Source organism: Heteronotia binoei, chromosome 1, assembly GCF_032191835.1.
Source record: "Heteronotia binoei isolate CCM8104 ecotype False Entrance Well chromosome 1, APGP_CSIRO_Hbin_v1, whole genome shotgun sequence".
In the NCBI taxonomy this organism is placed as follows: Eukaryota; Metazoa; Chordata; class Lepidosauria; order Squamata; family Gekkonidae; genus Heteronotia; species Heteronotia binoei.
Window position 1 is genome coordinate 112,709,004 of NC_083223.1, and position 27,874 is coordinate 112,736,877.

The 27,874-nt window shown below is 39.6% G+C and overlaps 1 protein-coding gene across 1 annotated transcript in view; it reads left to right on the forward strand.

The window, feature by feature from the left end:
* Positions 1-26,987, forward strand: part of TRMT11 (tRNA methyltransferase 11 homolog) — a 37,898-nt gene extending 10,911 nt beyond the window's left edge. Inside the window, exons 7-13 of the mRNA XM_060238955.1 lie at positions 114-270; positions 4,958-5,038; positions 7,862-8,026; positions 10,688-10,754; positions 11,986-12,117; positions 18,625-18,745; positions 26,401-26,987. Of these exons, the coding sequence (XP_060094938.1) occupies positions 114-270; positions 4,958-5,038; positions 7,862-8,026; positions 10,688-10,754; positions 11,986-12,117; positions 18,625-18,745; positions 26,401-26,532 (855 nt within the window). The 3' untranslated portion in view covers positions 26,533-26,987. The remainder of the gene's footprint in view (positions 1-113; positions 271-4,957; positions 5,039-7,861; positions 8,027-10,687; positions 10,755-11,985; positions 12,118-18,624; positions 18,746-26,400) is intronic.
* The last annotated feature ends 887 nt before the right edge of the window (positions 26,988-27,874 follow it).

The following is a 27,874-nucleotide window of genomic DNA, read 5'->3' on the forward strand; positions in this document are numbered from 1 at the left end:
CAGAAGAGGGAACACTGCAGCTTAGAGGGAACACTGGTTGCAATATAGCTATGTGAATATTTTTATCAATGTTCATTAAGGAACTTATTCATGCTTGCCGCCCTCCACAACAGATTGCCAATGGACAAAGGGACCTTATTGAGTCATACAGTGTAAAAAGAAGACACTTCATTGGGAACACAAGCATGGATGCCTGCTTGGCTTTTATCATGGCAAACCACGGAAAAGTAAAAGCAAACGATACTGTGTTTGATCCATTTGTGGGAACAGGTATCTGGTTTTTACCCCTTGTTCGGGGGAGGAAGTTAAAACTTTATGTATGTATGCATGCATGTACAACCTGTCTATATTTATATTCAGGTTTCTTCTGAGGGTCTCAATTTTTTTTCATAACTTGGACCAGCCTATAAAAAGGATTGAAGAAAAGGTAGAAGTAGCCTTTGTTAAGTTTCTTTTAGAGTACTGCAAACTTAATCCAAATGTGATTAAGCAAAGATTCCAATTATCCTTATTAATGATGCCTGCTTGCCCCAAAAGGTATTTTGGATGTCCCAAGAGGCCCTTGGAGTGAATATAGTTTTAATTTTAGATGCTATTTTACTTCTATTTTGCCCTGTTGTTAACAATCCAGCCTTTTTAGTATAATGCTATTTCTCCATGACAACACTGGCTTAGTAGTGCGCATTTTAGTGCAACGGCCTTCAGCTCAGTCCTTAATTCCTTTCCTGCAGCAGTTCTGGGGTGAAATCTTCAGATCTAACAAGATTTTTTGTCATCCTTTACATATTCAGGAAAATGGGAAGAAAACAAAGTAGCATCATAGTATTTACTTAAATCCAGGTGGGTAGCCGTGTTGGTCTGAAGCAATGTGACAAGTTAGAGTCCAGTAGCACCTTTAGGACCAAAAACATTTCATTGGATGTGAGGTTTCGTGTGCATGCACAGTTTATCAAACAGGATGGAATCAGAGTATCAGACTTGCCCGTCCATATATGGTAGAGGTTGAACAGCAAATTAGCATACAAGTGTAAAATATACTGACACTTTTAACAGATGCAAACAGAAATAACAAGCTAAGTTCATAAGATCATTATAGCTTAGATTCAATTCCAGGAGAAAATATTATACTGGAAACCAGTGTTCCCTCTAAGCTGAATTAGTGTGAGCTAGTTCACAGCTTTTTAGCCTCCTGCTCACATATTTTTGTCTAAGCTCAGGAAGAATGGCCCCAGAGTGAAGTAATTTATGCAGCAGCTCACAACTTTAATGCCAGTACCTCACAAAGCAGAATTTTTGCTCACAAGACTCCACAGCTTAGAGGGAGTATTACCAGAAACCTACTGACCAACAAACATACCTACATGTCTCCAGCTACCATACTAAACATACCAAACAATCAATTGTATACAGCCAGGCTCTATGCTAGAACTGCATTTGTTCCAACCCTACAGACATGGATTCTCAGCTGAGGGATCTATAACTTAACTTTTTTGGAACTAAATTATCCTCCTGATGAAGTCAGGAAACAGATTAACAAAGCCAAAATTGTACCTAGAGAAAGCCTGTTACAAGACAGGCCCCCCCAAAAGACAATAATAGAACACCACTAGTGGTTACATATGACTCAGCTCAGAACAATTCAACGCATCATCAGTGATTTACAGTCTCTACTAGACAACGATGGCTGTCTTTCACAAGCACTGGGGAGCAAACCTTTTCTCGCACACAGACAGCTCCCCCCTCATCTCATCTCAACTCTATTATTTCTTATTTGGAATAGCAGCATAGTGATTGCAATTGTAATGCAATTAATCAGAATGGTATTTTGGAATGCACTCCTCTGGTCTGGGTTTTAATATTGCTGTATATGTTGAACCCATTCAGTCCTTACATCAGTATTCTCACCAAGAGGAGCTATACATCCTCTTTATCTTAGTGTATTTCTTATTTAGAATAGCAGAATAGTGATTGTAAATGTAATGCTATGGATCAGAATGGTATTTTGGAATGCTCTCCTCTGGTCTGGCAACAGAGGAGATAATTCCAACATCACTGCTAAGAAAAAGATACCATCAGTTACCTCCACACTTGAGAGGAGACATGACAACAGGGTCATATAATCACTCTTAACATTCTTAACACTCTGAGTCATTTAATTGCCTGTTTTCTCCTGGAATTGAATCTAAACTATAATGAGCTTATGAACTTAGCTTGTTGAGAGGGGAGAGAGAGAGAGAGATGTCTGCTACTCTGATTCCATCCTGTTTGACAAAGTGTGCATGCACATGGAAGTTCACATCCTGAATTAAGACTTTTGAACAAAGCAGGAGTCAAGACGCATCTTTAAGACCAACCAATTTTTATTTAGAACATAAGCTTTTGTTCTAAATAGAAGTTCTAAATGAAAGTTAAGACTTTGTTGGTCTTAAAGGTGATATTGGTCTCTAACTTTGTCACAAAATTTACTTAAGATCATTAGAATCTAGACAGGGCTGCATTAAAGGTCTAAGGGGAGAAAGAGGATAGTCCAGATACAGTTTCTTTAGTATTAGAAGTGTCCAGGCATCGTTTCACTTTCTGTTTCCTGAGCAAACAGGAGGGATAAGGGTATAGTTTGAAGGGTTATTCTAGTGTAAATGACTTGTGGAAGGAGTACAGTACCATCCTAATGATGTGGTATAACCTAAATAACATTTCCACTCCTTTTGTGAGTTTGTATTACAATCTAAAATGTTGTATCAGAGATCTTTATTTATTTTTTTTTTAAAAAAACACTGATAAAATTCTGCTTGATGTGCATAAAAAGTCCTAAAAGCTTGAGGTTGTGTCTATGAACTCTTGTATTGTGGGGAAACATATAAGTCATCAAAGTAACAAGAACTTGATTATTTTATCAAAATTTTGTTTACTTTGTAATATTTAAAAGAAGGTAATCAAGGAATGAAAGAAAAAGCTACCGTTTCCTTTCTCACATTATTTTGTAGACTCAGAGTGGGGAAGTGCCTGTTTTCTTCTATAAGTGAACATTGCTGATTATTCCAGTAGGGGGAGCTTTTATTCCACCAATATGGATTGCTTGGAAGCAGCTATTTGCAATTATATAAATGCCTGTTTCAAAATATATTATGCATTTAGCAGACATACACATGAACCAAGGTTGTCACAGAATTGAGTAGTGTTTTTTCTAATATGAGAAAGGAAGATCTCAAATTCAAGGAATCAAATGCTATAGATGGCTCTTCTTTAAGTCCTTTAGAGCTTTGCGCAGAGCTTAAAAATAGGTTCTTGCTTTTGCTTTGCAGCACATCTCACCTAAATTGTGTGAGTGTAAAACAGATGTTTATGCCAGACAACCAGCATTAAGTATTTCTTGTGCATAACAGAACTCTTGCCTGAGCTACAAAAAAAACATTCAGCTGTCATGGCTTCCCACAAGTACCCCAGGGACTATAGATTTGTGAAAGTGCTAAAAATTCTATGTTAGAGATTCCAAAGGCTCTTCCAGTACTGCACTTCTTAGATTTCAAAGCGGGAAAATGTATAACTATTTCAAAGTTTACTGCTTATGCTTCACATTTTTTGTACCAAGCAAAATAACTAGTTTCAAACACTATTAAGGATTATTTTTACAAATAAATGTGCACTTCTGTTTTTGTGGTTTGCTGTAAGATTTGAAGGGGAGCTTCAGTGGAGCAGAGACACATGCTTTCAATATGCATAGAGGGTGCATCTCCTTGCATATGTTTCCCTTCAGACCTTACAGGGGAAGCATGAGGTGCCTGTGCACTTTCTGGAGCACTCCAGGCATGCTTTATGTGAAAATTGTTTTCTCTGCTTTGTTCAGGTTCACACTAAACAGAAACATCTATTCATTGTTTCCAGTCTGTTTGGGTTCTGTTGTCTATTTTATGTGATGCATTTACCGCACAGATAGTGGAGCTGAAAGGCTAAAGAAAATCAACAAAACCTGTTCTATAGGCAAAATTAATAACAACATATTAATTGCATTGAATTTGAGCTGAATGATTTTCCAGTGGTATAAAGAACTGAAGAAGAAAAATGCCCCAAAGGCTAAAAATAGAGGCTGGAAGTTCATGCCCTATGAATGGAGTTTTAGTCTATATTGTTATGTGGTGGTCTCTGTTACTCCCTTTGATGTGTTTTACAATAAGCTTTGTATGTTCTTTGTTGTAATGCATATTATGAAATCTATAGCATTTCAAAATTGTGTAAGATATCGTACAACTAGAATAGTTTGTAATTTGGTCTGACTGAAGACATCCTTGGATATGTTTTTAGTGGTTTTGTTCCTTGCAGAATAAGTTTCATTCTCTTATAGAATCTAACTTTTACAGAATTTTTATTTTGAAAAAGAAGGTTTCAGCCATGTACATTATGTGCAGTGGACAAGTACTTAAGCAGTGTTGCTCATAACTTTTCCTTGATGAATCATTAAATATGTTAATCCTTGATTTCTTCTTACTGATAGCTCTTTAACAAGTCTTTTAATTTTTTTTTTAAATTCTAATTTTCTCACTGATCAGGGACCCAAAGCAGCTTTTTCAAATCATTTCTCGCTTCTCCACTCAGTCCTCACAACAACAACCCTGTGAGAGTGGGTTAAACTGAGAGATTGTGATGGGTCCCAACATCATGAAAGAGAGATTTGAACATGGTCATTCCAGGTCCTAGTCTGACATTCTAACCACTTCACCACACCAGCCCTTGTCTTGTACCTATTTCGTGCTAGAAACTATAATCTTAAAGTTGTTTCTTTAAAAAAAATGATGAAGAGTAAACAATTCTGTGAGCATTAACATTCCCCCAATTTTTTTTTTGCCATGTTGTGAAGAAACCTTGTTTCCTCAATGCAGTGTGTGGGTATAAAATGCTTTTTGTTGTATTCCCAAGTATCACCTGCAAGCTAAATGTTTTGTCTCTTCTCTTTCATTTGCAGGTGGGCTTCTTATCGCCTCAGCACACTTTGGAGCATATGTATGTGGTACGGATATAGATTATAGCACAATACACGGGCTGGGTATGTTCCCTTCAGTAATGAGCAACAAGAATGTAATTATTTAACATATGGTAGCAACAATTTAGTATGTGCAAAACCCCCACAGAATCTTGGAAGAGAAAAAGAGGTCATTGTGTCCACACTTGCTCAGAGGTGGGACCATTCATTCACCAGTCTCATGCAGCCTATTCAAAGCACTTGTCCACTGGCAATAAGCAGGTTTATCTGAGAAAAAGAACTTCAGATGAACTGCTTCAAGTGAGTTGAATGAGAGACCCACGGTCCTTAAGAGTTTTGTTTTCGCTTTCTTGGCATTTCAGTCAGTATTTATACATATGTTCAAGGTGGCATGCCAGATACTTTTAAAAGCTATTTATAAACATAAAAGTTTTATTATTTTTTCTTTAAAATTAGACTTTTAAATACATGCAGCAACTTTAACTGAAAGTAATTTTTATAGAAATGCTGAGTTTTAATTTGATTGATTTCTGTTGGCAAATCACTATGCAGATTTGATCTACAAATGATGCTGTGCTACCTGCTATCAACATAATTTTTTTTAATCTAGTGCATGTACAATTAATAGTGCTGCCCTGAAGTTAGTATACTAAGTTCAAAAAATACAAGCATGGTTTTGCCTATACCACATTCTTGTAAATGACATTCATTAACCATTACATGTTATCAGTTTTCAGGTATTAGTAGGGCTTACCTCTGCATAGGGCTTTAAGACTATCATGGGTTGGGTGACATAACATGAAATGATTTTTTAAAAATGAAATGAACCACTGTTAATTAAGCAGGGGTCATTTCATCGAAAAAGAGGTGCCAGAGCTCATTAGCATAACTCATTTGCATATGCCACACAAATAATAAAATCTTAGTCCCATCATACTTTAAAATTACTTTCTCCTATGTGGCCACAGTGGCATGACAAAGATTTCCATCTGTCTGCTTTATGTGTTTTGGTTATTTCCCCATTTTTTGTAGGGAAAAATATTAAGGTTTGTCAAATCTTAAGAGTTCAGCAAAATTCTCACGGGGGTTTGAACAATGGAACCCAGAAGCAAGGGGGGGGGGTTGGGAGGGGGGGAGGTAAGAAAGAAAGAGCACAGTAAAATTTAGAGGTTCCAGTGCTCCATTTCTGTGAGCTGCTGCCCAAAATGAGGCCTGTGATTGAGTATCAACACCGCCTCATTTGTTGCCTGCTGGTGCTATGCAAGCACCTCATCTACTGAGCCACACTGCAAGAATGACTGAGAAATGAAAACACTTTTGCCTTCAGCCAATTTTCACTAGCCTCAAACCCCTCCCTGCCCTCAGTGCCACCTGCCTGCAAAATTTGTCCTGTTCCCACTTCTCTTTAAAAAACACATCAGCGTGGCATGCTCCTTCCATTTGTTACTAAGGTACAAACTACTGCCAGTGGGACCTTGACTACCTTGTCCTCCAGCAAAAGGACAGTTCATACAAACACCTTTTTTGTAGTCAAAGCACATGATAGGCAGGTGGTGTTTTCATGAAGTTGGAAACATGCAGGGGCATCTGAGTATGGCTGGTCCATTTGTTCATTGTCTGCTGCAAGAATATTGCTTGCCTTGGAATAGAGATGGGATCCTTTTGAGTGAGTTTGTAGGGTATGCATGGCAGCATGAATTTATTTTTATGATAATTGTTAATTTTTGGTTATTGGAAAAGTCTTGCAGCTTTCTTGGCTAGTTTCTGAAGCGGGGTACAGCTCAGTGGCCAGTTGCTGTTCCCAAGGGAAGCTTCCCTGCCTTCCTGTTGCCAGTGGCTGGTAATCAAGTTGATGATACAGCAGGGCTTTTCCAGCTGTTGGGTGCCATGAGGTAGGCTGAGGTAGCAGCTGGGTCTCTGGGAAAGTGAGGAAAAGAGCTATAGTGCTGCAGCCAAGATTTGCAAAGGCAGCCCTAGAGTCACTGAGGTTCTGTAACCTGAGGCTGTCCTCCATGTTGTGTGGCGCATCTGTGTTAAAAGCAGCTGTGATATGGCACAAGGGCCTGTTGTATGAATTCCATCAGCTGTGCCTACATCCTTGAGAACAGCAAAAGTCTTCTGATTCCATTCATAACCCCAAATGTGTACACTATTTAATCCCTTAAAGCCTTGTTACCCATAAGTTTTAGAGAACGGTCATTTAAAAAATATTCCTGAGTATGCCAGAAAAAGATTTCTTGAAAGGGCAGAATCCAGGGGAAAAAAAATTATACCTGAAGGTCTATTTAGACTGCTATCTTAGCTTGAATCAGCCGTGGAAAACGTCTGCATATAGTAGAATTTCCGTTTTGAATTATTACCTTAAAATATGCCAGTAGGGAGATTTTTTCTCTTCTGTTCTCTTCAGACAAGTATGGAACTCATACAAGGACTCACAAAGAAACACATGGTCCAGATATTTGTATAGCTGTCTCCCAGGAGAGGGTGCAAAGATCCCCACATTGCATGTTACACAGGAGCATGTAAAGAGGAAACATGAGTCACTCATATTTCCCTGCTGGCACTTCTTTGAATTTCTAAAACCACTGTTTAATTGCAGCTGTGATGTTATAATTATATGCAAGTGAAACAGTATGTATTGTTATACCATTCTTCTTTCTCCTGCAGAGTACTTAGAAAATAATTTTGAATATTTCCTGCTGGTACAGAGTTGTTAGTCTTCATGACATATGTCCCTTTGCTCTTGTGGCAATTTTGAAGTAGAGGTGCTAGCTAGAGTTTACGTGTGAGTGTCTAAATTAATTATGGTAAGACTGAAGGAACATGAGAAAAATATTGTGTTTGGAATTAATTTAACTCGGCCTTCTTCACTCTGACCACTTCTAGGTAAAGCCAGTAGGAAGAACCAGAAGTGGAGAGGACCTGATGAAAATATTAGAGCCAACCTTCGCCAGTATGGTTTAGAGAATTACTACCTTGATGTATTAGTTTCTGATGCCTCAAAACAAATATGGAGGAAGGGAATGCAATTTGATGTGATCATCACAGACCGTAAGTTGATGTAGAATTGCAGTTTGTAATAATTATGGAAGGTTTCCAAACTGATAATATAGTTTCGCATCTAAAGTGAATAATAGAATAAAGACATCTGCCTGAGAAGCCTGCTGACTAGATGTTTCTTTTAATCTGCCCTTGAGTGTGTATGCTTTGGAGTTGGGCGTTTGCATCAGGTTTTTTTTCCCTCTGGGAAGAATCTGTCTGGATTCTAAAGCTTGGCATGATTCATTTTGCAAGCCACAGTGATCTGCTACTTGTACTTATTGGAATATTTCCTAACTGGAAATTCTTAGGTGGTAGATTGACTGCAGGTTCAGCAGTTACCATAGTATTAGATGTTTTGAATATCACCTCTCACATCTATAGATACCATTTATTCATGACTTGGAGACCTAGCAAAACAAAACATGTCCTAAGAGAAAAACCTTAGAGGTTGGGAAACAAAGTATCTGGTGTTTAGAATTGGTCTTTAGCATTGGTCTTTCAAACTGTATGCAGGTAAGGATTACATTCTGTCCAATTGGAGATTTACATTTCTTTGCATATATATACTGGGACTGTTTAAGAAACAGTATGATATTCCTTGTAAAGCCTTAGATCCACCCTTTAATCTCTTCCCTTTGACTCCATATATTTTAATTTGCAAGGGTACAGTGCTAGCCATAGCAGTATTTGTGGAAGGGGGAAGAGGCTTTTCAAAAGCAGAGGTGGAAATTAGTTCTCTAATGCTAATTTTAAGGGAGTGTGAATTAAACACTCCACTCTCATTAGTGACTTCAAAAATATTCCCCAGGGTGCCTTCAGTAAGTCTAAAGCATCTTAAAAGGCAATCAGTTCACATTCATTCAGCAGCTGGGCACTGTGCAGTGATATCTTGAAAATGCATGTGTATGTTGTTTTCAGCTTATTGCTAAAGGAAAAAAAATCCAGTTTGTAGTTTTCCTGCTTACAAAGATAAAAGTATTCATTCATAAATCAGACAATAACCTGGCTGTCAAGGGACAAAGATACACTGTTTTATTGGAAAATGTACAGTGATTGATTGCTTTAGGCATATTTCACCATGTTTTTCTTCCTAAGGAGGACCCAAAATGGCTTAAAAACACACCAAGACACAATTTAAACATATGGGGGGGGGGGGGGGGGAGAATGAAGAATACACTGAACTGCCACCTGGGTTGGTCCTGGATCAGTGAGCCAGCAGGTGTCGGCCATAGGTTCACACCAAATACCTGCACATGGAACAGAAACAAACTCAGTCAGGGTCTTATTCAGCTGCAGCTAGCAAGATGTTCCCACCTTCCTCCTTCTAATGTTTTATAACTAGGAGTATAATACATTAAGGAGTTGATTGTAAAAATCACTGAATCAAATAAATTACAACAATAAGAGAAGATACTTACTGAAATACTAAATTAATGAAAAAGATCAGTTTTAACATGTCAGTGTTGATTAACAGTTGGTTTGATCAGTAGAAGGTGTGTAGGAGCTCCTATGTCATAATAAATAGATCTAATTCTTAACATAATCAAATCTGTGGATATTCAAATCCAGAGACAGGAGACATGAAAAGGCAAGAACCTAAAAAAAGTTCTAGATTTATATGAAATCTGAAGACTTAAAAAAGAGGGGGGGGGGTTAATGTCCCCCCTCATAATAGAAACAGAGCCTGTAGCTTTAAGGCATGAATGCCTTCTGAATTACCATTGTGGAGGTTGCTAGGTAGCCATAACAGAATTGCCAGCATATGTATATCCAGGACTGGCTGCTTGTTTGCCTTGGTTTCTGCCATTAAAAGGCAGGGGGAAGAGAGCCATTCAAGGACTGCTTCAGCCTTTGAGGGAGGATTTACTGGAGCTAGGTCTGGTGGCAGCTGCTGACATACTAACATGACTTGCATGACTTATCCAGGATTGGCTACTTGCTGCTGTTCAGCAGCAGCCATCTTATAAAAACCGGTGTTGTGCAGTGATTAGAGCTTCCTACTAGGATCTGGGAGACCCGGTTTCTAATCACTGCTTTGCTGTGGAAGCTCACTATGTAACATTGGCCTAGTTACACATTCTCAGCCCAGTGTATCCCGCAGGGTTGTTGTGAGGCTGAAATAAAGCAGAAGAGAGTGATGTAAGCTGCTTTGGATCCCCATTGTGGAGAAAAGCTGGGGTATGAAGTAAATAATAAATATAGCTGAAGATGGGGAGGCAGATAAAAGGTTGTTTGTTAGATGAGGTGACAGAACAAAAGCAGGGACAGGTGAGGATATGGGGATACCAGAAGGAGGGGAAGAGGAAACAGTATGGGGTAAGTAAGGTGCCTCCCCACAAGTCCTTGCTGATTTCTTGTCACATGGCTGAGTGTGGCAGCTGGTATTGTATGACTGGGTCTGACCCAGTAGCTTGTCACTGCATAGCTGGAGCACAGTATTCTCAGGCTGAGGCTGCCTAGGGAGAGAAGGAAGGAAAGCTGAATACGGGGGCCAGATAAAGATAGGTTGGTAGGAGTGTAAAAAGGAGGAAATGAGATGCCCTTGCAAGTCCTTGCCCTTGATTGTACAATATATAATGACTATATAATATTTTGTAATATATTACTGAGATTTTGTATTAAATGGAGGTGAGTAAATGGATGTCTGCCTATTATATTTGTTTGGCATAGCTCCTTATGGCGTACGGGAAGCCACCAGAAGAACGGGTTCACAGAAAGAAATGACCAAAGAAAGAGGGTAGGTAAGCCTTGGGTTGAGAATCTGATGTGTGAATGGAAAGCCAGCTGTAGTTTCAGAAGCATTTTTCATTTGCTAAACATGCTAGCTCTCTGCCAAACCATTGACAAATCAGACAATGCTGTTTTTAATTATATTGCATATATGTAGCAACCACTTTGTTAATCTCTGTCATGCTTTGGGAAGGAATGTGACTACTACATGGTACACGGGGGCCACATACAGGGCAGCATGCGTACCACATGGAACTTGTGTGCTAGCAGGGCTTTTTCTGGAAAAAGAGGTGTTGGAACTCTTGAGGGAAATGAAGGAGAAACACATGGGTGCCCTTCATGAACTTTTGAACATTTGTTGAAAAGTATGTTTCCATGAAGAGGTTACAGAACTCCATTCTGCTGTGTTCCCCCAGAAAAAAAGTCCTGTGTGCTAGTGATTTTATCACCATATTTTGTTGCCTAGCATATGTTGTGGATAGAAAGGTAGTTGGAAAAGCCACCAGTAATGAAGTATTGTTGTTTTTCTGAATCTTTGCAGCATGCCTGCCATTAAAAATCTCAGGGCCATACATAATGGTTACTTACTTATCATTTGTGATATTATGAGGACAGTGCTGCCAAATTAGGATACTGATGAGCCTCTGTTCTACATTGGATCTTACAAACTTCATCCCAGTGTGGTTTGACTTGCTTTAAAATATTGGTTGGAAAAGGTAGTGTCCTAAACTTTGGGGTTGGATCCTACCAGTTCTTCTGCTGGCAGAAGAGCGGACCCTTTTTATCACCATTTTATTAAGAAGAATTTGTAAAATCATGTTGCTAACCTACCTGTGTCTATTGTTTTTCAATTATTTTCTGTTTTTGACATTAACCATTCTCTTGTCAAATTGGTTTCTGAATTTTTCTGTAATTTTATTCCTGTATTGCTTTCTAAAGTTAACATTATGCAGTCTTTCCAGCTTAGTATTGTCCTCTTTGACTGGCTGCAGCTCTCCAGGATCTCAAACACAGAAAGACATTTTGCAACACCTATTAACCTGAAATCATGTCACTGGAGGTGCCGGAGCTTGAACTAGTCACCTTTTGCATGTGAAGCATGTGCTGTTCTGCCACTGAATCATGACCTCTCTCATAAATGTTCTTGGTTGTCTTGAATTAACAAACTGTACGCTGTTTAAATAAATGCAAATTGTATTGCAGCTATTACCAACTAACAATTTTTAAATACCATTTAGCACAGAAAATCACATCTCCATTTCTTCAAATTATCATCTGAGTGACATCCTTTTTGACCTATTGAAATTTGCGGCAGAGTACCTGGTGATTGGAGGAAGGTTGGTCTACTGGCTTCCTGTGTACAAACCAGAGTATGTATGCATTAAAAAAATGGGAATATATGAAATGCTATGATCATATGTATTTGCCTTGTATCAAGTCAGACTTGTTCCATCAGGCTTAATACAGTCTCTTTTAGAGCTCTCCAGAATCTCAAGTACAGAATAACCTTCCCAGCTACCTGATATGTATGAATCTGGAGATAGCAAGATTTCAGCCTTCAGTTAAAGTATGTGCTCTACCACTGAGCCATGACCTTTTCCATATGTGAAATATGCTGCAAGATAATAGCTATAGAAGAGGACTTTCCGTTTGCTACAATATTGGAAGAGTTCTGATGTTTTAGTGGTTTGGAACCACCGGAATAGTTGCATAGACACAAGGGATTTCCATCCACAAAGTGTAACTTCTCCATCTCCCTGCTTTTGCAGCAACCCACAGTGTCTCTCAAAACACTGCACTTGGAGTACAGAGGATCCCAAGGAGCAACTTGAGGGGGAAATTGGTAGAAATTCCCTTCTTATGTGTATAAACTTCCATGATGGATCTATGTATAGAGGCAGAGAACAATTTGAAACATTGAATTCCTAGTCTTTGATCCTAAGTGTAACTAGATGGAGGCAAGGACAGCTGAGATCCATTGAGAATCATAGTTGGAAGGTACCTCCAGGGTTGTCTAATCCAGCCCCCTGCACAATGCAGGAAAATCACAAGTACCTGCCCTCCTTCTGATGATCTACTTAAGTTCACAGAATCAGCATTGCTGTCATATGGCTATTTAGCCTCTGTTTAAAAACCTCCAAAGAAAGAGAGCCCACCACCTCCCGAGGAAGCCTGTTCCACTGAGGAACCACTCTAACTGTCAGGAAGTTCTTCATAATGTTTAGTCAGAAACTTTTTTGATTTAATTTCAACCTGTTGGTTCTAGTCTGATTTTCTGGGGCAATAGAAAACAACTCTGCACCATCCTCAATATAACAGCCCTTCAAGTACTTGAAGATGGTGATCAGATCACCTCTCAGTTGTCTCCTCTCCAGGCTAAACATACCCTGCTCATTCAACCTTTCTTCATACGACTTGGTCTCCAGATCCCCCACCATCTTCATTCCCTTCCTCTGGACACATTCCAGCTTGTCTATATCCTTAAATTGTGGTCCCCAGAACTGAACACAGTACTCTATGTGAGGTCTAACCAGAGCAGAATAAAGCTATACCATCACTTCACTTGATCTGACACTATACAGCCCAAAATCGCATTGGCCTTTTTAGCTGCTGCAACACACCACTGACTCGTGTTCAGTGTACTGTCCACTAAGACCCCTAGATCCTTTTCACACATACTGCTGCCAAGACAAGTCTCCCCTATCCTATAATTATGCATTCGATTTTTCCTACCTAAGTGCAGAACTTTATATTTAGTCCTGTTAAAATTCATTTTATTGGTTTTAGCCCAGTTTTCCAGCCTGTCAAGGTCATCCTGTATCCTGTTTCTGTCTTCTACTGTATTTGCAACCCCTCCCAATTTAGTATCATCTGCATATTTAATAAACATTCCCTCTATTCCTTCATCCAGATCATTTATAAAGATGTTGAACAAAACAGGTCCAAGCACAGATCCCTGAGGCACTCCACTTGTCACTCCTCTCCAAGAGAATGAGGAATCATTCACAAGCACTCTTTGGGTGCGATCTGTCAACCAGTTACAGATTCACCTAACAGTAACAGGATCCAAACCACATTTTGCCAACTTGCCAACAAGAACATTATGTGGAACCTTATCAAAAGCCTTAGTGAAATCAAGATAAATGATGTCTACAGCATTCCCCCGATCCAGCAAGGTAGCAACTTTCTCAAAAAAAGAGATAAGATTAGTCAGTCATGACTTGTTCTTGAGAAACCCATGCTGGCTCTTAGTAATCACAGCCATCCTTTCTAAATGCTCAAGGACTGACTGACTGATGATTTGTTCTAAAAATTTTCTAGATATAGATGTCAAGCTGACAGGTTGGTGGTTACCCGGATCCTCTTTTTCCCCCTTCTTGAAGATGGGGACAACATTTGCCCACCTCCAATCTTCTGGCACCTCACCTGTTCTCCAAGAATTCTCAAAAACAATGGCCAGAGGCAAAGAAATTATATCCACAAATTCTTTTAGTATCCCTGGATGTAGGACTTCGTTTCATTCCCTGAGGACTTCGTTTCATTCAAATAAACTAGGTGTTCCATCACCTGATCAGGTCTCTTCATCACCTGATACAATTTCACTTTCCTGTCCCCCACAGTGGGCCTACCATATCCTTGTTCTTTTTCTTACTTTGAACATAAGAAAAGAACCCTTTTGTGTTGTTTTTAGGATCTCTTGTTAGCCTAAGCTCATACTGAGCTTTAGCTATCCTTTCTCTCTACAAGCACTGGTTATTTATATTCATCCTTGGTCATAAGGCCCTCCTTCCATTTCCTAAAAATTTCTTTTTTTATTTCTCAAGTTCTTTGAAAGCTGTTTATGAAGCCACTTTGACTTCTTTAGGCTCCTGCCGTTTTTCTTTCTCATAGGAATTGTTTGTGATTGCGCCTTCAGTATTTCGCTTTTAAGAAACTCCCACCCTCTTGAACTCCCTCCTGCTTAAGTACTTCTGGCCGTGGGATTCTACCCAACATAACTTTAAGTTTGTCAAAATTTGTTTTCCTGAAATCCAACTTATATGTCTGGCTATGTGCAGCTTTTCCGTTCTCCAAGAATGTAAATTTCAAAATTACATGGTTACTACCCAGGGTGCCCACTACTTTCACCTCATGAACCAGATCTTCCCTGTTCATGAGAATCAAAGCCAAGATAGCAGATCCCCTTGTTTCCCTCTCCACTTTCTAGAAAATGAAGTTGTCAGCAAGGCAAGTCAGGAATTGGTTTGACTTTTTGCTTTTAACAGAATTGGACTTCCAAGTGATATCCAGGTAATTGAAACCTCCCATGACTACTGTGTTCTGTCTCTTTGAGAACTTTATAATCTGTTCTCGGAGTGCCTCATCCAAGTCCTCTGCCTGGCTTGGTGGTCTATAGCAGACCCCCCCCCATAGAATCATAGAGTTGGAAGGGACCTCTAGGGTCATCTAGTCCAACCCCCTGCACAATGCAGGAAACTCACAAACACCCCCCCCCCTAAATTCACAGGATCTTTGTTGCTGTCAGATGGCCATCTAGCCTCTGTTTAAAAGCCTCCAAGGAAGGAGAGCCCACCACCTCCCGAGAAAGCCTGTTCCACTGAGGACCGCTCTAAAGCTCAGGAAGTTCTTCCTAATGTTGAGCCGGAAACTCATTTGATTTCATTTCAACCCATTGGTTCTGGTCCTACCTTCTGGGGCCACAGAAAACAATTCCACACCATCCTCTATATGACAGCCCTTCAAGTACTTGAAGATGGTGATCATATCACCTCTCAGCCACCTCCTCTCCAGGCTAAACATCCCCAGCTCCTTCAACCTTTCCTCATAGGACTTGGTCTCCAGACCCCTCACCATCTTCATCGCCCTCCTCTGGACCCAATCCAGCTTGTCTGTATCCTTCTTAAAATGTGGTGCCCAAAACTGAACACAGTACTCCAGATGAGGCCTTACCAGAGCAGAGTAAAGCGATACCATCACCTCACGTGATCTGGACACTATACTTCTGTTGATACAGCCCAAAATTGCATTTGCCTTTTTAGCCACCGCATCACACTGTTGACTCATGTTCAGCATATGATCCACTAAGACCCCTAGATCCTTTTCGCATATACTACTGCTAAGACAAGTCTCCCCCTTTCTAATGCATTGGATTTTTCCTACCTAAATGCAGAAATTTACATTTCTTCCTGTTAAAATTCATTTTATTGGTTTTAGCCCAGTTTTCCAGCCTGTCAAGGTCATCCTGTATCCTGTTTCTGTCTTCTTCTGTGTTTGCAACCCCTCCCAATTTAGTATCATCTGCAAATTTAATAAGCATTCCTTCTATTCCTTCATTTAAATCATTGATAAAGATGTTGAACAAAACAGGTCCCAAGACAGATCCCTGAGGCACTCCACTTGTCACTCCTCTCCAAGAGGATGAGGAACCATTCACAAGCACTCTTTGGTGCGATCTGTCAACCAGTTACAGATCCACCTAACAGTAACAGAATCCAAACCACATTCTACCAACTTGTCAACAAGGATAGTATGTGGAACCTTATCAAAAGCCCTACTGAAATCAAGATAAATGATGTCTACAGCATTCCCCCGATCCAGCAAGGTAGTCACTTTCTTAAACAAAGAGATCAGATCAGTCTGATATGACTTGTTCTTGAGAAAACCATGCTGGCTCTTAGTAATCACATCCATTCTTTCTAAATGTTCCAGAACCGACTGTTCGATTATTTATTCGAAAACTTTTTCAGGTATAGACATCAAGCTGACAGGTCGGTAGTTACCCGGATCCTCTTTTTTCCCCTTCTTGAAGATGGGGACAACATTTGCCCGCCTCCAATCTTCTGGCACCTCTCCTGTTCTCCAAAAATTTTCAAAAATAATAGCTAGAGGCTCAGAAATTACATCCACAAGCTCTTTTAGAAACCTTGGATGCAATTCATCTGGCCTGAGGACTAAGTTTCATTTAAAGAAACTAGGTGTTTAGTACTACCTCTACGCAGATCCTAGGTTGGAACTTCATACCCTCCTTATATGTTCTGTTTTTGCCATGTTGAGCACCATTCCCCTCAGAAGAGAAGACTGAGGAAAAGTAGGAATATCAGTATTATTTATTACTCCTTTTATTTGTACTCAGAGACTCTCAACAGTACTTCCACGCTCAGGTTCATATTTCCTCATAAGTATATACCTCCTTTACATATAATGCAACTCCTCCGCCCTTCCTTATATGTCTGTCCCTTTTAAATAAGTTTTAATTAGGGCTTTTTTTAGCAGGAACACACTGGAACACAGTTCCGGCTGGCTTTGTGTTGGGGATGTGGCCTAATATGCAAATGAGTTCATGCTGAGCTTTTTCTACAAAAAAACCATGTGTGAAACAATAGTGACATCAGGGGGTGTGGCCTAATATGCAAATGAGCTCCTGCTGGGCCTTTTGTTGTTGTTGTATCTCTCAATCCTAATATTCTAATTGTGTCATCCCACCAAGTTTCAGTAATGCCTATTAGGTCATAGTCCCCTTCCTGTATTAGGACTTCAAGTTCCTCCTACTTGTTTCCTATACTCTGCGTGTTAGTGTAGAGACACTGAAATCCATGTTTTATGCTCCCTGAAGTTTTTGTCTCTGTACTGACCTGCATGTTGATATTCTCTAGCATATGAGCTACTCCTTGCAAAACTTTAGCGTTCTTATCTCCAGTTATCAGCATCGTACTAGGCACTGAATTTTTGTCTTGCTTCCCCATGTGATCTAGATTGGTTCTGCTGGGCTTGCAAAAATTCCCCACACCTTCAGTTTCTACCTCAGAGATTCCCTGGAGACCAAGCCCTGTGAAGAAAGGCTGAGGGACTTGGAAATGTTCAGTCTGGAGAAGGGAAGGTTGAGGGGGAACATGATTGCTCTCTTCGAATTACATCTTTGAATTACATCTGTCAGTTAGAATTCCATCTGTCAGTTAGAGGAAGCAGGGAGCTGTTCCTGTTGGCAGCAGAGGACAGGACTCAGAATAATGGTTATAAATTAAGAGCAGGAAGGTACCAGCTGGATAGTAGGATAGATATTTTTACATTAGGAGTTGTTCAACAGTGGAATCAGCTACCTATGGAGGTGATTAGCTTCCCCTCACTGACTGTCTTTAAGTAGTGGCTGGACAAACGCTTGTCAGCAATGCTCTTGGCTGATCCTTCATTGAGCAGAGGGGTTGTACTAGATTGCCTGTATGGCCCCTTCCAATGCTGTGATTCTTTAAGCCTTTTTAGTTCATGATGGTTCGTGGTTCAGTTCATGAGTTTGCCATGAATCAAACCACATTTTCATTGTTCATGCGCATCCCTATCAGTGACTACTAAATGAGTAGATGCTGGTGTAGATTAAATTACAAGTGAAATAATTTTCTCAGTATTAGAATTATTCATGAATAAATAATGCACAAACTGGGGAGTATTTCTTTATCCCATTTGTATTCATCTATCATCCAAGGAACCTGCTGTAGGATACAAAGTTGAAAAACTGGTAAATATTTAACAAAAAACAATCCCTACTTCAATTGTTCTTGTGCAAAAACTATGAAAAATGTTGTAAATGACTTGAATGTTAAACTGGAACAGAAAGCTACATGAAATGTACTTTTTCTATATACAGGCAATCTTTCACCTGTACCATGTCTCTTGTTTTGTTCTCCCTTTGTGGCTACACATGTGGCTGTGGATTCTGAAAGCAATTAGCACACATTGTTTCTGGGAAATTTAATAAGGCTGTGAACCATGTGGAAGTGTATAGTCTAACTCTGTTTGAACCAGTGCCTCTGGCTGTTCTGTTTCAGATTCACAAGTTACAGTTCATAAGCTCTTATAACCCTTTGACTGTTTATTTCTTCCAGATACACCGAAGAGATTATACCCCGGCACCCATGTCTGAAACTTATTAGCAACTGTGAACAGACACTTTCCAGCCACACGTCAAGACACCTGATAACCATGGAAAAGGTGAAGGAATTTGAGGTAATTGTTTTGATGGGCTTTCATGCAAAGTAGCAGTTGTCAGATTTGTAACAGATTTTTCTGCTATACAGACTTAGGTTGCCTACCATAGCACACTACGAGTTAAAACACTTTATTTTTCCCAGTCCTGCTGCCAGTAAGGTATTTTATATGTTGGTTTTAGAAGGTTTGTAAAACAGTCATAAATGTCAAAACAGGAAGTTAAAGTACTTGCTGTGCTGATGAACCTGGACAGCAGCAATTGAAGGCAAATTTTGAATCTTATTTTATTCATACTTCTGTATGTATGGTTAAGTTCACTTGGGCTTGTAGTGTGGAGCCTGTTTTTTTATTTACATTTTATTGTTTGGGTTTGAAGTGATGACCAGTTGCATCTAGCGCTGAAACAACAGGAATGTTAGACACAGCTGTGTATCCTGTTGGAATTGTTTTTGATCTGAGATGTAAGAGAATGCCCTGATAAATTCTGGTGACAATTGTGAAGATGGCATTGCAAAATCAATACTTCCAAACAGAATATTTTTAACTGTACAGATAATACAGAAAGAACCATTGGTGTGTATTTTACTTGGATCTTTAATGGTATCAAATACCATTCTCTCAGCCAGTCTCTATGCTTCGCCTTTCTATGTGCTTCCTGCCATATGAAACTTGTATGCAAGGGAGTGTGTTTTAAACAATAGTTTGAACACAAGTCAAGAAACCTTAATATATTTGTAACTACCTTCTGAATGGAGGGTAGTTGAAAAGTATTTCTCAGGCAGAACTGATATAAAAAGTTAAGAAAGGTTTTCAGGATACTCTTAGTTAGATGGTAAAACAGTTCATAAAAGTCAGTGGGAGAAGCAATTGGGATAAACTCTTGCATCGAGACCTTTAAGGTCATCGCAGCAACATCTAGATAGGGCTGTCTGTCTGCAAAGTTCAGTGGCAATATAGAGAGGCATCTTCAATGATTGCTTGAACCATTCTTTATTAAGCAACAGGATGATTGATAATCCAGTAAATTTAGGGTCTGATTAGATGATATGTTAAACAAAAGTTGGATAAGGGGATATCCCAATCCATTTTGCACTGAGTGTGAGTGGCACTCAACTTCAAAATAGTATGTATGGCAGGAAATGGGCTCCTGAGTGCTCATGTGGCAGCAAAAGAGGCTTTGTCATTATCTCCTTTCTACCCAGCATGCTTTTGCAAGCACAAAAGGGTAATTGGAGCTGGGATATTTTTCTTCCTGCTGGTTCCACAGGAGACCGTTTCACTCTTGCTCCCCCAGACACACTATTTTAAGAAGAGATTGAATTTATACCTCACCCTTCACTCAGAGTCTAAAAGTGGCTTACAACCTCCTTTCTTTCCCCCTCCCCACAACAGACACCCTGTGAGATAGGTGGGGCTGAGAGAGCTCTTTTGAGAACTCTTGAGAGAGCAGTTCTTTCAGGAACTGTGACTGACCCAAGGTCACTCAGCAGATGCAGATGGACGAGTGGGGAATCAAACATGGTTCTCCCAGATTAGAGCCCATGTTTGTAACCACTACCCCAAACTGGTCCATGTTAAAAGCAGCTGGTATTAGTCATGCAAATCAGGTGATATCAAGTCACCCACAAGTTGGTTCCAGGTCTATAATCACTTCTAGGCCTAGGATTGCCAACCTCTAGGTGGTAGCAAAAGAAAGCCAAAACTTCCATGATTACCAGCCTCAAACAAAAACAAATTCCAAAAAACTACCAAGATTAATATAATATATACTGAAAACTGGCAAAAGTCAATGCACTCAACACAGAACAGCTTAGAAAGCCATCAGATACTTTGGCTTTCTTTCGCTACTTATTACCATGGTTCTCATTTTTGGTTTACTCAACCTCCAGGTGGTACCTGGAGATCTTCCAGAATTACAACTGAATTTCAAATATCAAAGATCTGCCCCCTTGGAGAAAATGCTTTGGAGGTGGACTCTGTAGCATTATATTCAGCTGAGACCCTTCCTCTCCCCAAACCTTGTCCTACTCAGACTATCACAAAATATCCAGGAATTTCCCAAACAGGAGCTGGTGACCATAGGACTCCGGCCTGGCCCAAATGAGTTATCCCTCAGAGGCTCAAAATAGGCATGGAAAGGGCCTTATAGTCTCCCCCTACCTTTTTATTCAGAAAAACCCAGCCTGCAACACTGTGGTTGCCTAGCAACAGCCGTGGAGGGACTCTGTTGCTTAAAGCTACAGGTGCTCCTTTTTATCATTTTGGGAGGTTTTGTCATCCAGTGTATTTTTTTGTTTGTTTTAGATTTGACATTTTTCTGAAAACCTAGGGCCCTTTTCAGTCTTATTTTTAAAACGTAGTTCTGGCTGCAGCCACTAGGCGTGCGGGGAAGTCTGGGCATAGCAAACAGCACTCTCAGATGTGCTACACTTCCCAGCTTTCTTCAAGACTGAAGCAAACAACCCCAACCTGCAGGTCATTTTCTCCAATAATTCAGCCTTTCTTCTTTTCCTTGCACCTAGCTCAGCCAGATCTTGCAAACCAGCAAGCTAAAACAATCTTTTCATTTCTCTCCCTCTTTTTCACATGTTTCTCATTCATTCCTGTCTCCCTTCACCTAATTTTTCTGTGTCCTCCCCCCCTTTATTTTCACTTCTTGGTCTTAAGACCTTCTCATCTAGGGTTACCAGATGCCCTCTCTTTTTGATGTCCACCCTCTTTGGGGTTCTTTTTAAAAAAGAAGAGTTAATTTCCACTATGCAAAGGAGTCTCAGAGTGGCTTACAATCACCTTCCCTTCCTTTCTGTACAACAGACACCCTGTGAGGTAGGTGAGGCTGAGAGAGCTCTGAGATAACTGTAACTGTCCCAGGGTCACCCTGTTGGCTTTATGTGAAAGAGGGGAATCAAACTTGGGTCTCCAGATTAGAGTCCACCACTCTTAATCACTACACCACACTGGTCTTCTGATAAAAATGTCCTCTTTTGGGGTCAGGAGGCTGAGCCTGTTTTGCCCTGTAGTTCCTCAGCAAACTACATAGTTTGTCATAGTTATCGGTTGATTGAAGTAGTCAGTTGGGAAATATGTCTTCCTTTTTGTTTTTTAAAATAGTCCTATCTCATCCTTGTCCTGCTTGGTGACAAAATGTATTTAAGAGTAGCATAATAACAACCTTTGTTAATATTATGAACAGAAGGCAATGGGCTTGCTGGGCATTGTACATTGCATTGGTTCTGCTGGGCTTCCAAACCCTCACCCCTTACTTGGACTATGATTATGTGCTTGATATCAGCTGGCTTTCTGTGCTTGACATCAGAGTCAGTTTGGTGTAGTGGTTAAGTGTGTGAACTCTTACCTGGGAGAACCAAGTTTAATTCCCCACTCTTCCGCTTGCACCTGCTGATGTGATCTTGAGTCAGTCACAAGTTCCTACAGAGGTCTTCTGCTCAAGAGAAGTTCTGGTTCTACACCTTATGGCTAAGGACTCTTTTGAGAATTTTTTTTGGGGGGGGAGGGTTTTTTTATGTTAGAATTGTTTACAGTTGGCATCAACACTTTCATATTCATTTATTTATTGTTGTGTAATTAAGTGCAGCAGTATGTCATGTTTTATGTTTCGAGCGTGATATGTTTTGACACCTTTCTTTTTCATTCAATTTTTTGTACATTTTTGAATCTTAATAAACTTTTGGAAAGTTAAAAAAAAAGAGAGAGAGAAAAGTTCTGGGAGAGCTCTCTTGGCCCCACATACCTCACAGGGTGTCTGTTGTGGATAGGGGAAGGGGAAGGAGATTGTTAGCCTGAGACTCTTTCAGGTAGTGAAGGGTGGGGTATAAAGCCAATCTCCTCTTCTCTTCTTCTATTGCCACAATGGCACTGGTACTGCTAGGAACTCTGTACTGGGTCTGCTGGGCTGGCAAAAATGCCCGCCCATCTTCATTTTCTACTGCAGAGATTCTCTGGTTTTACTTCAGTCCTTTGGAAACAAGGGAAGATGGGGGCACCTGCTTTGGGGGGGTTGTGTGTTTTTTAACATCCAGTCTGTTGAAGCTTGCAATCCCTATTTTGTGATTCCTTCGCTAGTGTTAGTTACTGAAAAATACGCACAAAGGCAGACTCCTATCTCTCAAAAATGTCTTGTAGATGTTTGGGATGGTCAGCTCTTGGGCTTCATAATAGAGAACAGAAGCCCTCCTAAGTGTCTGTTCAGAACATAAGTGGTGTGATGGGATTTGTGTGTGTGTGTGCCATCAAGTCACATTTGGAGGTGGTTTGCCATTGCCTGCCTCCACATCAGCCCTGCTTAGCTTCTGACAAGATCAGGCTATCCTGGGGCTATTCAGGTCAGGGCTAGGCTGAGAGTAAAGTGACTGGTTCAAGGTCACCTAGCAAGCTTCCATGGCCAAATGGGATTTGAACTTGAGATCTTGGGCTGACACTCTAACCATTGCATCACACTTGAAGTTTTATATCAGCACATGTGTCTGAAACACCATTGTCTAATTTGGTGACCTAGTGCTAGTGCAGCAGTCAGTAGACATAATCCTGAGCATTGGTCCTACCCACCTGAACAGTTTGTTTTAGTCTCAGAATGTATAAGGTAGAAGAATACACTGGAAAGAGCAAGGTTGGTTTGATTTTTTTTAGAGAGTAGCCTAGTTCTGTATTTCACTTGACAATTATCTCCATGTGGATTGATCACATTATGAGATCTTGGCATACAACAACCTGTTATTAGGGCTGCAAACACATTAATCTTAAGAACATTTGAGTAGTAAGTTGAGTTTCGTTGATTCCTGGCATTCTCCTAAGGATTTATCCACATAATCTTTCTTCTGAAGACTCTAGCCTTTCAACATATGAGTCCTTCAGAAATCAGATTCTTAAGCATATGGGATGAAGTGCCTGAAGATGTGTGTGCATGTGCATATTTTTGTGTCCTTAGTGGCTGCAGTTTAAATTCATGAATGGTTAAAGAAGGAACATATTAAATATTTTCAGGGAACATGCCTGGTCTGTTTCAGGCAGTGGTCATGAGTGTGTATTGGATTCACATTCTCCATTTTTTCTTAACAATAACTGTTTTAAGGCTGTTGTTCTAACTGTCTTATTTGGACACCAGTTCAAAACAAATGCTGTGAAAACTGTACAACTCTATTTATACCAAATGGCACAGCAAAGGCTTTCTCTGTACTGTGAATTATTTTAATGACTTCACTTTCTCCCAGATTTTATCTTCTTCCTTCTCTTTTTAAAAAAGAAAAACTCCTTTACACTTTTTTGAAGAAATAAACTTTTGTAACATATAAAAATACATCTGTTAAAGGGATGTATATATTTGTGAGAAAGAGTCTGAATTTAAGCCAAATAAATGCAAAACAGCATCAAATTCTGTGTTCTTGTATATTTTATATAGTTTTAAATTAGATTTTGCATTGGTTAGTAAGGAATATTTTAATGCTAAAGTTCACTGAACAGCAAAGTATATAGAAGTCCAGAGATACATGGGGTGGGGCTCAGTGGTAGAGCATCTGCTTTATATAAGATTGCCAATTTTGGATTAGGAAATTCCTGAAGATTTGCAGGAAGAGCCTGGGGAGGGTGAGGTTGGGGGAGCAGAAGAACCTTTGCAGGGTATAATGCCACATAATCCACTTTCCGAAGAAACCATTTTCTCCAGGGGAACTGATCTCTCTTGTCTGAAAATCAGTTATAATTCTGGGAGATGTTCAGGCCCTGATTGAATTGGCAACCCTAGCATTTTATGTTGAGACTGCCATGTTCAATACCCATTTATCCCAGTTAAAAGGATCAGGTAGCAAGTGATGTTAAAGACCACTGAGAGACCCCGAGGAGCCACTCTCCAATCAGAGTAAACAATACAAACCTTGATAGACCAGTTTCATGTATTCATATTTAAACTGTAGCTCTCATCTCTGTGCGAAAAAGGTGTACTAGATCATGGGTATAAAATACAGCTGTACTGTTTAACAAAACCTTAGTTATTTAGACATGGTTGCCCTCAGGTTCACACAATAAGCAAACCCCAGCAGTTGCTGCATAAGTCTGTACCAATAATTTGGATTGGAGCACTTTATTCATGTAAAAAAAAAAGTCTGCCGTGAAAACGTTGTGAAAGCAACGTCACCCCAGAGTCAGAAACGACTGGTGCTTGCACAGGGGACTACCTTTTTACTTTATTTACTTTATTCATGATAAATCATTAAGGAAAAGTAGTTTAAAATGTTATTTCTTCTTGCATATTCTCTGGTTCTGTTTGGTGGTGGAAAGTGTCATCATTTCACAGACGAGTGGTGACTTTGTAGGGTTTTCAAGGCAAGAGACATTCAGAGGTGATTTGCCATTGCCTGCCTCTGTGTAGGAGCCCTGGACTTCCTTGGTGGTCTCCCACTTAAGTACTAACCAGGTCAACCCTGCTTAGCTTCTGAGATCTGGTTCTGTTTACATTGCATGAATTCAGACATATTCCAATTTAATAGAATTTTGGCTCACCGAGGAAGTTGATTTGTATGCATTTCAGCTAGGAAAGGTTAGTGAAAGAGTTTTGCACTGTAAAACTAATGGCAAAATGTCAATTCATTTAAGAGTATACATGCAAGAAATATTTGTTTGTTATTATAGTAAGAGGACTGTAAGTAGGCAAGTGGTGGATCAGTGTGATCTGAACCAGGGTTGATATTAGCATTGTGAGTGTAAGGGGAAGGGCTTTTTTTGTAGCAGGAACTCTTTTGCCTATTAGGCACACACCCCTGATGTAGCCAACCCTCCAAAAGCTTACAGGGCTCTTACAGTGCCTGTTGTAAACCCCAGGAGGATTGACTACATCAGGGGTGTGTGGCCTAATATGCAAAGGAGTTCCTGCTACAAAAAAGCACTGGGAAGGGGTGAGGATGCCTGGACAGGTGGAGTGCCATACAGGTTGTTGGGAAGAAAATGATTGGGGGGGGGGCGTTTCTGGTGGCACCAACACTCTCTGCTTGGGGCCACTTAAATCTTGGAACTATCCCTGGTCTGTACAATCTGTACAAAGGCAAATAAGCAACAGCGTTTTGTCTTCCTAATGTACGTATTTGAGACCCAAATGTGTCCAGTAGAGCTTTAACTGGTTGGTAGTGAGCAACCACCTATTAAAACAATTACAGGGATATTATGAGATTTAAGTCTCAGGCTAAAATCTGACCAAAGTTAGATTAACTAAAATTAATCCTTAATTCAATTTTTTCCTATGCTATAATTTTGCTAAGTGGCTTTTGACCTCCCTGTTTCTGTTCTCAGCCTTGGGCCTCCCATTTACAATATTTGTTACAAGATTGCCTTATAAAATAATATGTGAAGTGCTGTATGTAAACATGAAGCATTATATTTCATTAGTGCAGGGAGCCATTGCCTCACAAATTGCAGGGGAGGGCTTTAAAAAGCCTTGTGCCTTAAAAAAGCACTTTGTCCTTAATTTAAAAATAGGTGTGTGTATTGTGATGCAGATAGGATTTTCATGATTTGATGACATGTATCAGACATGTATGTTTCAACCTAAACATTTATTTGGTGGTGCAGCAGCAAGACTTAAGCCATAAACTTTATTCAGTGGTTTTGAGTTCTTGAATATGGATCTCCTTGCAAATGTCTAAACAATGTGCTTTCATACTCTGCAGGATGAAGACCGTTCTTGTAACATTTTGGAAAGCGAGTACCTGTTTTACAAAAGTCACAATTCCTTTCGTGAGAAATATTTCAGTGGAGTGACAAAGAGGATTGCCAAGGAAGAACAAGACAACCAGAAGTAATTTTTTTTTAAAAGACTGAAACAAAGGACTTAACAGGACTTGCATTTGGCTGTTAAAACATCTGGACCACAACATTGTATGGATGCTTCAGAGAGTAAATGCTGGTTTTAATTTTTAAAAACTTGAAGCAAAAACCACAACATAAGAACAGTTTTTTTTCATTAGCTTTGTTTATAACAGATTTTATTGCACAACATTTTTATCCTTATTTATTTTTGTATTTCAAGTCCAAATGACAATTGACTATAACCTTTATCACTACTATTTTTTACTCCATTATCTCTAGCAAAAACTAATAGTATTGTTTGGCTTCTTAAGCTGTGAACATCTGGAAGTCTTAGAGATGTATAATATAATCAAGAATTTCTTAGTCAGAAGATTAATTTCATTTGTTTTCTTCTTTTGTAACTGACACATAATAAAGACAACAAGGACTGTTGTGAGTTATTTAAAAAGTACATTGCATGCAGCAGCAATTTATTGTTACTTACTGACATATCCAAGGTCAAAATACCACCCTTCCAACCTTCTAGGATCCAAAGGCTGTTAAATCTCATGAATCCTTTTATACATCTGAAGTTCATCTGTATCTTGGATCTGCTCTTGCATTCCACTTTTGATCAAGCCAGCTTCCTGTAATTTTGGAATGAGAACCTGATAATTAAAGTAGTAAGTACTACAAGGGAAAAAGGGGTAATGGATCCTTAATGGTATTTATCTAATCAGTTCTTCAAATCTGGAATGACTAAAACATAACAGTATCTTGCTCCCAGAAACCACAAAACCCATGAGTCCATGGTATTCAATGACTTTTTTTGCTGTTAGTGCCAGTCATGCTTCAGTTAATTATTGATAAATATAGTCTTTCAGCTTCCTTAATATGCCAGTCATTTAAGTCTGTTGGCTCAAAACATTCTATATAACCTGTATGTTGTAGGAGCCCTTAAAGTTCCAGCTGTTTAGAGGTGGAAAAGTCATTGAGGTTTATGGGAATTCATTGAATTATTTCACCACTCCTGGGGTCAACTCTGGGCTTTATCGTGAAGATTGTTTAAGATTTGCAGCACATCATAAATTACTGTCTAATGGATTGAAGAGACCTGAGATTCCTATGAATACATGGTGTCATGGAAGCAAGTGTTAAAGAATCAGTTGCTCTTTTACTTTTAACTAAGGGCTTGCCATGTGACTTGCAGTCAGGATCATCATTTACACTAACCCCATTTCAGATATTTTACTTTAATACTATTGCTCATTTAGCCTACAGGCCTTGAGCAGTGTCATACTAGAATAAATAATTTAAATAACCAACCAGTTACAGCACATGATATCCTTTGAATTT